Here is a 12,786-nt window from a genome sequence, read left to right as displayed (position 1 = left end):
ATGGCTCGTTCCCAGAAGAGGAAAGGTCTGTTTTCTATGATCAAAGTATTTTTTTTTAATTTCATTACCGGGTGATTGTAGGTTGGCAGTGTGTGCCCAGCCTTCTCCCTGTTACACTTATCACACCCATTATTGAACTGAATTCACAACTCAAGTCTGCTTTCTTCTCTTCATATGAACACTGAAATCAGTATGAATATTGAATGTGTCAAAAAAGCTCTGACTGGTTTTGAACACGATTCAATATCACCACCAGTTGCTAATCAAGAATACTTTAACTGCAGCTACAGATCTGTCGGTTTCCTAAACCCCATGCGTGTGTCCAAGTTAATGAAGGATTATTATCATGTGACATTGTCTTGCTTTGTTTTTACTCTTCCCTCACCTTTACAATCATTCACAGGGTTCTTATTGAAATGACTCAAATCTTGTGTTTGTATTATTTGGTAAGTCTGTGTTAAGGTGCTTTGACTATGAGTTCAGGAGCTGCCTGTCATATACATATTTAATATAGGCTAGATTAGAGTGTCTTTATATTATTATATACACCAGCAGCAAGTAGTGCACAGCAGTGTGTTACTAACAAAACAAGAGAAGGAAACCTGATCAAAAGTGTGCGATCACTAGATGGCGCTGTCTCTTACTTCTCCCTGTGTTAGCACGTTACATGTATGTATGGCAGCACCTATAACTGATGAGCACGGTATAACAATGGTAAAAGCATTGTAAACAGCAACATGACTGTGGTGCTTTTAAAAGGGTCTAGTCCCTGACTGTCTCTGTTGTGTTTTTCAGTGCTGACTGTAGTGAGCTGCTCCGGACAGTATGAAGGTAAGAGAACAGTTTACAATGTGAACACAGTTTAAAAACAGGATTTACAATTCATGGTTGAAAAGCATGAAGCTGGTTTGAGAAATGACACTTTTCATGTTAGGTGTGTGTGTTGAAAATAGGCTGTGGCAATGCAGTCACAAAGTGAAGAGACTGGTAAAGATTCTCATCCTGCTTCCTGATCATCTGTAAAAAAAAACACTTTTCTGAAATCATCTTTCTTTATCTTCTGTCCAATATAACTATTTAACTTGGTTAAATAAAACAATGAATGACTCCAGCAAACACCATTACAGTGCCATACTGTGCTCCACCTAGAGGCTATGTGTGGTATTGCTGGAATGCTTTTGAATGAGAATATTACATTGGCTGACTGCTGACCAATTCAACTACATAAGTGCTTCTTGATGAATACATCAACTTGAAACAACACAGTAATGAATGTAACTCAGTTTAAATGAGTAAGAACAATTGTGAGGGTTTCCAGTGACCAGACAGGCAGTGATTTTCTCATGTTCTTTTGTAGAAGAGCTTGTATTGTTTCTAGTCTCTTAGACTTCAGTTTGGAACATGCAGATATTTCAAACACGACAGATAATGTTTCTGCTGCTTCCTGTACTTCATGTGTTGTGGTTGAACTCACATCAATGTAAAAAACAGGGGAGGAGCCAAACATCCCATCGCAATAAAAGAGGGGCCTGTGCTAATGTCAGTAAAGGTAATAAGAAGATGGGGTTAAAAACGCTGCTTAGTATTCATTTGTTGTCTGCTTCAGTCAGAAATGACAGAAATGTACATTGAAATCTGGATTGACCGTGGTCTGTCATATTATATATTTAAAAAATGAATCCCTCTCACAGGGTAATGAGTGCAGTGCTGCCCCCTGGTGGTGGCTTCCATGCAGAGTCACTTACAATAGGACCTCAGCTTTACGTCCCATCATGAATATTGCATATATTTACAGAATGTAATCAGCATTTCTAACAATTAGTTTTTTATACATTTATCAGTAATTTCACCATTCTGATGAAATGTCACATGCTGCACACTAACAGTATCTCTCTCTCTCTCTCTCTCTCTCTCTCTCTCTCTCTCTCTCTCTCTCTCTCTCTCTCTCTCTCTCTCTCTCTCTCTCCAATAGAGATCCTAATTCTCTCATCTTCTCTGTTTCTCCAGAGCTGCCTCAGACTACACTCACCCTGGAGCCTCCATTCCCAGAGATATTCACCGGGGAGACAGTCACTCTGAGGTGTGGGGTTGAGGGGGGTTCTGCTGGCTGGAAATATCTCTGGTACAAAGACAGTGAGGGCACTCCAGTGCTCCAGACTGCTGGACGCAGTATAACTGGTGACAGCTACACAATCACTGCAGCTGCTGTATCTGACCAGGGCCAGTACTGCTGTCGAGGACAAAGAGGAGATCAACCACTCTACTCACAGCTCAGTGATAATGTCACAGTAACTGTTTCTGGTGAGTTTATTAACACAGTGATCCTGTTACACTGACTGTGTCTGGTGAGTTTATTAACACAGCGATCCTGTTACACTGACTATGTCTGGTGAGTTTATTAACACAGTGATCCTGTTACACTGGCTGTGTCTGGTGAGTTTATTAACACAGCGATCCTGTTACACTGGCTGTGTCTGGTGAGTTTATTAACACAGCGATCCTGTTACACTGGCTGTGTCTGGTGAGTTTATTAACACAGTGATCCTGTTACACTGACTGTGTCTGGTGAGTTTATTAACACAGCGATCCTGTTACACTGACTGTGTCTGGTGAGTTTATTAACACAGCGATCCTGTTACACTGGCTGTGTCTGGTGAGTTTATTAACACAGCGATCCTGTTACACTGGCTGTGTCTGGTGAGTTTATTAACACAGCGATCCTGTTACAGTAACTGTGTCTGGTGAGTTTATTAACACAACTGAATACAGAGCAATGCCCTCAATACAGACCCCTTATACACTGTAAGCAATATAATGTGTCTATTAATCTATAATAGACACATTATATTGAGTGATAGAACACTGTTAGAGACTGAATGTTTGGATGCCTTTTAAGAACAGTAATCTTCCCACTTATCTTAAACAGGATTACAGAATCATTAAAAATATTTACAAAAAAAAGTTTAACAGGAATAATCCTGCTACAGTAAATTGGACTAATTGCTGCCCGATTGGAAATTTTAACCAGAGACTTCCATTATCATATTGAGAGAGATTCCTCATGAATTCCTTTCACTCAAAACACACAAGTAGAGCCTGCAATGGATCACACTGCTGCTATTCCTACTGTATCACAAGTAGAGCCTGCAATGGGTCACACTGCTGCTATTCCTACTGTATCACAAGTAGAGCCTGCAATGGGTCACACTGCTGCTATTCCTACTGTATCACTGCAGAGATGCTGCTGGGGGACTGGAATCTCTCTCCTAACTGACTGTAAGGGAATGTGTCCTAATCCTTTCCTGTTCTCTGTTTCAGAGGGTCATCCTCAGGCTGTCCTGACCCTGCAGCCTGCCTGGGCACAGATATTCATAGGAGAGACAGTCACCCTGAGCTGTGAGGTGGAGGGGGGCTCTGCTGACTGGAGGTTTAAACAGTACAGAGATGGACGTGAAGAGGCAGGGTGCAGTAAGCAATACAGCAGTAGATATGGGGACAGCTGCACAATCAGTAAAGCTCGGCATGCTCACAGTGGAGTGTACTGGTGTGAGTCTGCGTCAGGACAGGATCGCAGTAATGCTGTCAACCTAACTGTGTCCAGTAAGTCATTTACATTCATTGTCATTATAGATAATTGTGACAGGGTGGCTGGGCGGTGATGTCACGGCAGAAGCAGGAAGGGAAGAACTCTGACACCAAACTGCAGTTTCAAAATTAAAGACGCGGTGCGCCGTTTTATTCAAACAATACAAAAACAAAATAAAAGGTTTAAACAGAAAAAACTCAGCAGAGCAAAACAAATATTTTAAATAAAACAAATCACGAACATTAAAATAGGTCAGGCTGGGCAGATTGCCTCACTGTTCCTATATTTCATTTTTAGTTTCGTTCTTCTCTCGCTCTCTCCGCTCTAACACCCACCCCGAGTGCAGAGAGCTGCAGTCTTATATACCGTGGCCGAGGGTTTAACTAGCTGGCAATTATTCTAATACCCCTCGGCCACAATCTGCATGGGTACAATTATTATGCGTGATTGCCAGCTAATTCTATAATAACTAGCTGACATTCACGCTTTCCCACGAGGTATTTTTAAAACAAAAACAAAACACACGGCGCTTCGCCGTCAACACAAATACAACTACAATAAATCATAAAACAAAACAAATACAAAATAACACACTGCACAGGGGCGGAGGGGGGGAAACCCCGATCTAAAAATAAACAAATAAATACATACAGGGCTCCTCGCCCTGTTACAATAATATTCAGACCCTGTTGAATAATCCTGCACTCGGATTGGCTGAGAAGGTATTGTAAGCTACTGATCGGCTCGCTGATTTGAGTAAAGCTGTCTCTGGATCTCCAGTCAGTATGAATTGTTGCTGTTTTCAGATAGCAGCTGGGCAAATGGGCATAAATAGGTTTCAAATGATTTAATAGCAAACCTAGGATACCTTCCCACCAACCCCCTACCCCCCCCCCCCGCCACACACACACACACACAAACCCCGCCCACACAAACACACTCACCCACACACACACACACACCCCCGCACATACCCCCCCCCCCACACACACACACACACCCCCCCCCCACACACACATACCCACACACCCCCTCCCCACACACACACATACACCCCCCCCCACACACACACACACACACCCCCCCCACGCGCGACACACACACACACCCCCCACACACACAGAAAGATTCCATATGAGCTCCTACAAAGTGACAAGACCCTGTTACAGGATTTCATATTCATGTCTTATGTTCAGTCCTTTTGGTTTCAAAGAGCCTTAAATCTACACGTGGGAAATTGTTTCCTAATATATTTGTTTTCCACCCTGTAGGAAGTTTATATAGCTCATAACAGGGAATCTGTCTTTTCAGATCAATGGGTGATCCTGCAGACTCCTCAATCCTGACCCGTCTCTCAGCCCTGCTGATCTGAACTCTTTCTGTCTTTTCAGATCAATGGATGATCCTGCAGACTCCTCAATCCTGACCCGTCTCTCTGCCCTGCTGATCTGAACTCTTTCTGTCTTTTCAGATCAATGGGTGATCCTGCAGACTCCTCAATCCTGACCCGTCTCTCAGCTCTGCTGATCTGAACTCTTTCTGTCTTTTCAGATCAATGGGTGATCCTGCAGACTCCTCAATCCTGACCCGTCTCTCAGCCCTGCTGATCTGAACTCTTTCTGTCTTTTCAGATGGATTGGTGTTACTGCAGACTCCCCCCCAGCCTGTGTTTGAGGGAGACTCTCTGACTCTGAGGTGTCGTGTCTGGAGTTATAAAGCTACCAGGGTTGCCTTTTATAAGGATAATGAAGAGTTACAGTCCCGGGCTGACACAGAGCTGAATGTGGCTCGTGTTTCAAAGAGTGACGAGGGGTTCTACAAGTGCAGAGCGGAGTGGTGGGACTTCACTTACTCTGGTGACTCTGCAGAGGTGCAGGTGACAGTGAGAGGTAGGTTCATTCTAACAGAGAGAGTCCTCACCCTCTTCTCTGTCTGTAATGTCTCACAGATACATTCACACTGGAGTCTATTCCAGCTGTGTTAATGTGACTCTGCAGAGGTGCGGGTGTCAGTGAGAGGTAGGTTCATTCTAACAGAGAGAGTCCTCACCCCCTTCTCTGTCTGTAATGTCTCACAGATACATTCACACTGGAGTCTATTCCAGCTGTGTTAATGTGACTCTGCAGAGGTGCGGGTGTCAGTGAGAGGTAGGTTCATTCTAACAGAGTCCTCACCCCCTTCTCTGTCTGTAATGTCTCACAGATACATTCACACTGGAGTCTATTCCAGCTGTGTTAATGTGACTCTGCAGAGGTGCGGGTGTCAGTGAGAGATAGGTTCATTCTAACAGAGAGAGTCCTCACCCCCTTCTCTGTCTGTAATGTCTCACAGATACATTCACACTGGAGTCTATTCCAGCTGTGTTAATGTGACTCTGCAGAGGTGCGGGTGTCAGTGAGAGATAGGTTCATTCTAACAGAGAGAGTCCTCACCCCCTTCTCTGTCTGTAATGTCTCACAGATACATTCACACTGGTGTCTATTCCAGCTGTGTTAATGTTCTCAACACAACTCAGGTGCTGAAGTAACAGGTCCTTGCAAAGTTTTCTGATACGAAAGCTCTTCCTGGTCTGAGTAACTCTCATACTCTGTGTAGTGTAGAAATTGTAATAATGCAGAAAGAGAGCCTAGAGCAGTGGTGCTCAAACTGGGAGGTACGCCTCCCTGGTGGGCCGTGGAGAGTCACTAAGGGGGGTGTGACTATGATTAAAGGAGCAGTTCTGTAAAAAAAAAAATCTAAATACATAAATGTTAACAAACACATTCTTAAAAGTCGGAGTGTAAGCACAGCTCTGCAACATACAATGCCAAATCAAACACGTCAATGGGCGTGGGCTTGCATGTTGAAAGAGCTATGCACACCGGACGCGAGCAAGAATAATGAAAACTATTGATTTAAACTGAGTAATGCACAACGCAAGCGAAGCAAGCGGCATGAATGAAGCGAGCAAATATAGAAATACATTTGTTTCATTTGTATTTTGCTACGCGCTGTTCGCGTCGCAATGGACCAATCAGAAATAAGGTCAAAGGTAGTGGCTGTCAGACTGTCAGTGTCTCGCTCACGCAGACATCAGACCCACCACAGAAATAAAACAAAATCAACATCAATGAGAATTTAATTATTAAAGTCTAAAAATATTGTACCATTTCTGCCTGCATGGGTTCAATGGAAGAGACTATTTGAAGCAGATGATACTCTTTTATTGAGATTTTACATTTTTTACATTTACATCCATTCTTTTTTCATTCATTATACATTTCTTTTAAATATGACATTCATGCATACAGACATACATTTTGTTTTAAAAGCATCTGAAATACATTTAAAAACACCAAGACAATCAGACACAGATTAAAATCAACATGATAAAACCTGTGCTGCTTTAAAAGTGACTGGAAAAAAAGAACTATCAATAAAAAACCAGTGCTTGTGAGGGCCGGGGAGTGCTCTCTTAAAAAAAGTTCAAAGGTGAACATAAAACAGAACAATAAACTATAAAACTAAAAGAGACAGGGGCAAAGGGAAAGTGTGTTAAACCGTGTGTTAAAATTCTAAAATTTTAAAACACTTAAAATGTAACTTTTAATAGTTTACATTAAAAATCTTAAAGATACAAAACAAAACAAAACAAAACAAAATCAAATAAAACATTCAAAATAAATCAAATAAAAGTCCATAAAACTGAAACAAAAAGACTACATAAAACCAAGGCACTGTTCAAAAACGGTCATGTCAGCTAAAAAGGGCGGAATGCTGGCATGGCAAAATAAATAAAAGGCTTAGCGGTGCCCCGTAATCCCGCTCCTGGGAGCTAGCGGTTCCAGTTTTTGATGCTATTCCATCTTCACGTCCTGGAGTCCGACGATCCTCCAATCCGCGCAGGCCTTGTCCTTCCCGAGCGTCCGGATGTCCAGAATTACAAAGTCCTTGATAAGAGTTTGTGCCCTTCTGGTCGTGGTGATAATGTCTAGCTCCTGCTTGTGACAGACACAGACGTGACAGCCATCCCACAGGATCTGCTTGACAACATTGATGACACGCCAAACGCACTTAGCTGTGCTGGTAGCGATTCCTCCCGCAGGCCCATAGAGCACAGTCTCAGCGGTCATCTTGGCCGTGTCAGCAAACCTGTTTAGGAAGACAGAGACAGAGAGCCAGACACTGCCAGCCACATTACACTCCCAGAAGATATGGGCTGGTGTTTCTCTCTTGCGGCACTTTGCATAGGGGCATGTTTCCACTTGGGCTAGTCCCCTCCTGAACATGAACGCTCGAGTGGGGAGTGAACTCTGGACGGTGTTCCATGCTATATCCTTCTGGACATTACTGAGGCAGCTGTGAGACACATTCTCCCAGATTTTTTGGCTTTGGGTGAGGGAGAAAGTAGCTACTTTTTCAATTTCCTGGGAACCGACAAGTTGTTTAGTTACAGCCTTGTATTCCCAGGAGGCCAATTTTGCTTTATCTAAGCCCGATTTATGTATAGTGTCCCTTAAGGTTCTATAATACAATGGGGGGTCCCAGGAGTACGGCACGGTGTTGTCAATAGTGCAGAGGCCCAAGGCCCTGAGACAGGTGGCAAAATAGAAACGATTCATGTAACATACCTTCCTGTGCAGGGCCTGGATGTTCTAGATGGTTTGCGTGAGCCCCTGCACTCGGGTGAGCTGCACAACGTCCGGGACCCCCTTACCTCCCTTCTTGTCGGCTTTACTCATGGTGGCTCGCTTTACCCTCTCCATCTTGCTGCCCCAGATAAAGCGGTGGGTAATGCGGTCCACCACTGTTTAGGTGGTCCTGTCTGGCAGAAAGATTTTTCCTACATAAGAGAGGATGGGGAACAGTATAGACTTGGTTATGAATACTCTACCCGTCATTGTTAAGGATCTTGTGCTCCATCCGCCAATCTTTTTACGGACCTGGTTAATGGCCGCTGTCCAGCTCTGGGCCCCCGAGCTATTGTTCTCGAAAATGAGGCCCAGAATCTTGATTTTGTCCTTTTTGACAGGCTACAGGTCCAACAGTTCCCTATCTACCTGCCAATTTTTAGACACGTAGACTTCGCTCTTGGATTTATTAATCCCTGCCCCCATCGCCACGCAGTACTTCTCAGGGATATTACTAATCCGAAGTACCAACAATGTGTTGGTGCAAATTAGTGACACATCGTCCATATATGCAGTTGTTTTAACCTGGACCCTTCAAAGGACAGCACATCTCTAAGAACTGAAACAATGGAAAAACCAATCACGCACAGGGAGCACAGAGGGGAGGGGACACACACGGACTAACAGCGACACAACGGTGACTGACCTACATTTCACACACAGAGATATAGGAGCAACAACAGGCACAACACTCTAAAATCTAACACAATTACACTATCCATTTTTGTAAAGAAATAGAAGAACGGGTACTCACAACTGCGCGAGTGACTTCCCATAGTCCTTTGCTCCGGCATATGCAAATGAGCCCCTCACAGAGGGCGGCAGCTGGAGCTCCAAGCGCAGCTCGTTACAATATAATGTTCTTTATGATGCCAGTGTCCGTGGTTAAAGACAATAAAAAGAAGGACGCCACATGTCAAGAAATAACAGAACAATTGGAAATTGATGGTATGTCTATCTCTCTTTATTTCACCTTCATTTTAGTCAAAGTGACGGGGAGCGCCACACACTGGTTTCGTATTTCTGTAAAATGATGCTTCTTTGTTTTAATAATGTTGAGCAATAATAATAATCACATTAACTCTTTCACAAGCTGATGCTATTCTCTAAACTGTTTCCTTTTTTAGTGTGTGGTGTTCCCTGCTCTTCTGTGTTTATTTTATTTCGTCTCTACAAAAGGAGCAAAAGGAGACAGTCTTTTCTTTTCATGACTAGCTACATTGTTTTGTACTCGTGCTGTATTCGTGTTGTTCGCTTCGCTCCCGATGTTCATACTGTATTTTGTGAAAGCCTCAGATTTAATTGCTGAACGATAACGTTTTTCAGATGTATCTGTGAAGTAACTGTTGAATTGCCAAGTTTAAACAAAACAAACAAAAAAGAGTTAAGTTACATGCATTTTTCACAGATTTATTTGTTAGAAATGTTAGCTAAATGTTGACTTGCCAAGTGTAAACAAAATAGGCTATTTAAATTCACTGATTTATTTGTTAGAAACCCAGGTTTAACATGTCAAAATGTTCACTCGAAGTGTAAAAAAAAAAAAAAGATTTCTAGACTGATTTTAAATGTTAAATTTGTGATACGACTTTTTTGTGGTTAAGGAAAAAATACGCAATTTACACGAAATCTAACGTTTTAATATGGTGGGGGCAGCATTTAAAAACTTTGCGCAACACTGGTCTAGAGGCTTTGTGAGGGTTTCCAGTGACCAGACAGGCAGTGATTTTCTCATGTTCTTTTGTAGAAGAGCTTGTATTGTTTCTAGTCTCTTAGACTTCAGTTTGGAACATGCAGATATTTCAAACACGACAGATAATGTTTCTGCTGCTTCCTGTACTTCATGTGCTGTGGTTAGAACTCACATTAATGTAAAAAACAGCAGGGGAGGAGCCAAACATGCCCCTGCCCCCTCTCTTTCTCCCTAACACACTGAGAGAGTCCCCCTATTTACACTGCTCCTCCACCCTTCTTTCCTTCTCATCGGTGTCAGTGCTGTCTGCCCTGCCCCCTCTCTTTCTCCCTGCATTTGTACCACAAACACACTAAGAGAGTTCCTCTATTTACACTGCTCCTCCGCCCTTCTTTCCTTCTCATCGGTGTCAGTGCTGTCTGCCTCTCCATTCCATTCCTGTCACCTTCACACACTGAGAGGATTCCTCAATCTACACTGAACTGTTCCTGCCTTCTCATCAGTGACACTGAGTACCCCCTCTCTGTCTGCCTCTATCCTTTCACAAACACACACTGGGAAGGTATTCATGTCCCTCTGGGATACACATGCACATGTAAAGTAGCTACATCCTAACAAGTGGTTTTAAAAGCACAATTACAGAGTCCAGTGGGTAAAGCACCTAATGCTGTTGTCTCCTCTATTTCAGTGGACACTCCGAAGCCTGCACTGACCCGGGAGCCTGCAGGAGAGATATTTGAAGGAGACACGGTCACCCTGAGCTGTGTGGTTGAGGGGGGCTCTGGTGGCTGGAGATATCTCTGGTACAAAGACAGGCAGGGAGCTCCAGTGTACCAGACTGACAGCAGCAGTGGAACTGGAGCCGGATACACAATCAGTGCTGCTGCTCTGTCCCACAGTGGAGAGTACTGGTGTGGAGCTGGATGGGGCAGGAACACGTCTTACTCACAATACAGCCATCCCATATGGGTAAATGTAACTGGTGAGTAATACAGAATCTCCTTCCTTTTCACTAAAGCTTTGTCCTCAGCAGTAGGGGGTGCTGTTTGATTCTGCTAGAGGTGATTGGGAGCCTCAATCCTCCAGCATTCCTCTAATTCTCTATTTCTAATTATATTCCTCTCTGTGCTTCTCTGTCTACTAAAATATCTAAGTTTCTCAACTACTCTACCACACAGTAGCTAAAATCAAAGCAATATCTGATATATAGAACACCATGACAATGCATATAAAAACAATAATAATCTCATTGCTGATTTTTGAATACCAAGAAAAAAAACACAGACATATTAATTTAATGATTTGAGTGGGACTTAAACTCATGACTAACACTGTTGTGAGTGAGAACTCAACTCATTATGCTTCATAGTGGTGTTTGAATGACTTGCAGATTATCAATGCAGATATATCTAAGGGTTTAGAACCTAGGGAGGGGAGGGGGCAGGATGCTGTGGGATGTTTCAATAGCCTGTTTACAGCTTGTTCCTGTCTTCACTGAAACATTTAGTGTTACCTTTACAGGCAAAACGATAAAGAGCCTCTATACTCCAGCACTGCCTCTGCCTCTCTAAGGAGCCTCTATACTCCAGCGCTGCCTCTGTCTCTCTAAGGAGCCTCTATACTCCAGCACTGCCTCTGTCTCTCTAAGGAGCCTCTATACTCCAGCACTGCCTCTGTCTCTCTAAGGAGCCTCTATACTCCAGCACTGCCTCTGTCTCTCTAAGGAGCCTCTATACTCCAGCACTGCCTCTCTGTCTCTCTAAGGAGCAGGGGGCTCTGGGGAATCCCACTCTATGGAAGACGCTGGTTCTGATTGGTTTGAATATCTTGTTCAGACAGCTTCACAATCACTCACCTGTCTTCATGTCATCTTTTCATAGCTCTGTTCTCCAGGGTGACTCTGACAGCATCTCCAGGAGCCACAGTGAAGGAGGGAGAGGCTCTTAACCTGACCTGTGAGGCAGCAGTGAACAAAACCCCCCGCCCTGAACTCCACTACACCATTGTGAGAGACGGGGAGCCTGTGACTAACAGCACTGACTCTGCACTGTACAGCATAGCCAGCACTGAGAAGAGCCACACTGGGAGCTACACGTGTGCTGTGGAGTCACAGGGAGTGAAGAAGAGCAGCCAGGAGTTACACATTGAACTGCAAAGTAAATTTACAAACACCTCCTAAATGACTGTCCTTGATTGAAAGTGATCTCACAGTAAAATAGGTCACATTGTGATCCCATTATATTCCCATTCCCTGAAGAAACAGAATAAACAGACCACAGAATTATCATCAATTACAATACAATGGACTGGTAACAAATACTGCACAGTACACACACTGTTTTTATACCTTGCAAATTCAGTGGTGTATATTTCCCACTAATGTTTTAGCTTCATGCATTTCTTTGATTACATTTTAAACTATCATTCTTTTCTGCTTTTTGACAATCAATCAAATGAAACCTCATTGATTCCCTGACTGTGTATCTTATAAAATGATGGTTCAAATAAAATGCAGTTACAGCAGACAGCCATTCGAGTGACAGAGTGGCTGAAGGCTGTTCCTATAGAGCGAGTGTGAGCAGGGTAATGTTTTTGAATCCCTATCAGCTCAGTCAATGTGTATGGAAGTCACTCGCACACACTCATACTGTACCTTCCTTCCCCCAGCGTCCTGGCACAGCGCTGTTGCTATTGGCTACAGAGTGAGCTTCACTCTGATTCATTTCATTGTGTTCACTCTGCTGCTCCTTCAATACTGCAGGATCCAAGGTGAGACTCCCAGTCAGTGCACACATTTCACCTGGCCTGTCACAGCACACATGCAGGCTTCTTCTTAA

At 43.4% G+C, this 12,786-nt stretch overlaps 1 protein-coding gene across 1 annotated transcript; it reads left to right on the top strand.

The window, feature by feature from the left end:
• LOC117398403 (Fc receptor-like A) lies at positions 1–12,786 on the top strand. Its single transcript, XM_059015739.1, has 6 exons — positions 1–25; positions 3,319–3,396; positions 5,218–5,475; positions 10,638–10,931; positions 11,830–12,105; positions 12,617–12,786. The coding sequence occupies exons 1-6, from the start codon at positions 1–3 to the stop codon at positions 12,784–12,786; spliced, it is 1,101 nt and encodes a 366-aa protein (XP_058871722.1).

This window comes from Acipenser ruthenus, chromosome 51 (genome assembly GCF_902713425.1).
Source record: "Acipenser ruthenus chromosome 51, fAciRut3.2 maternal haplotype, whole genome shotgun sequence".
Lineage (NCBI taxonomy): Eukaryota > Metazoa > Chordata > Actinopteri > Acipenseriformes > Acipenseridae > Acipenser > Acipenser ruthenus.
This window is presented reverse-complemented; position numbering and strand designations above follow the sequence as displayed.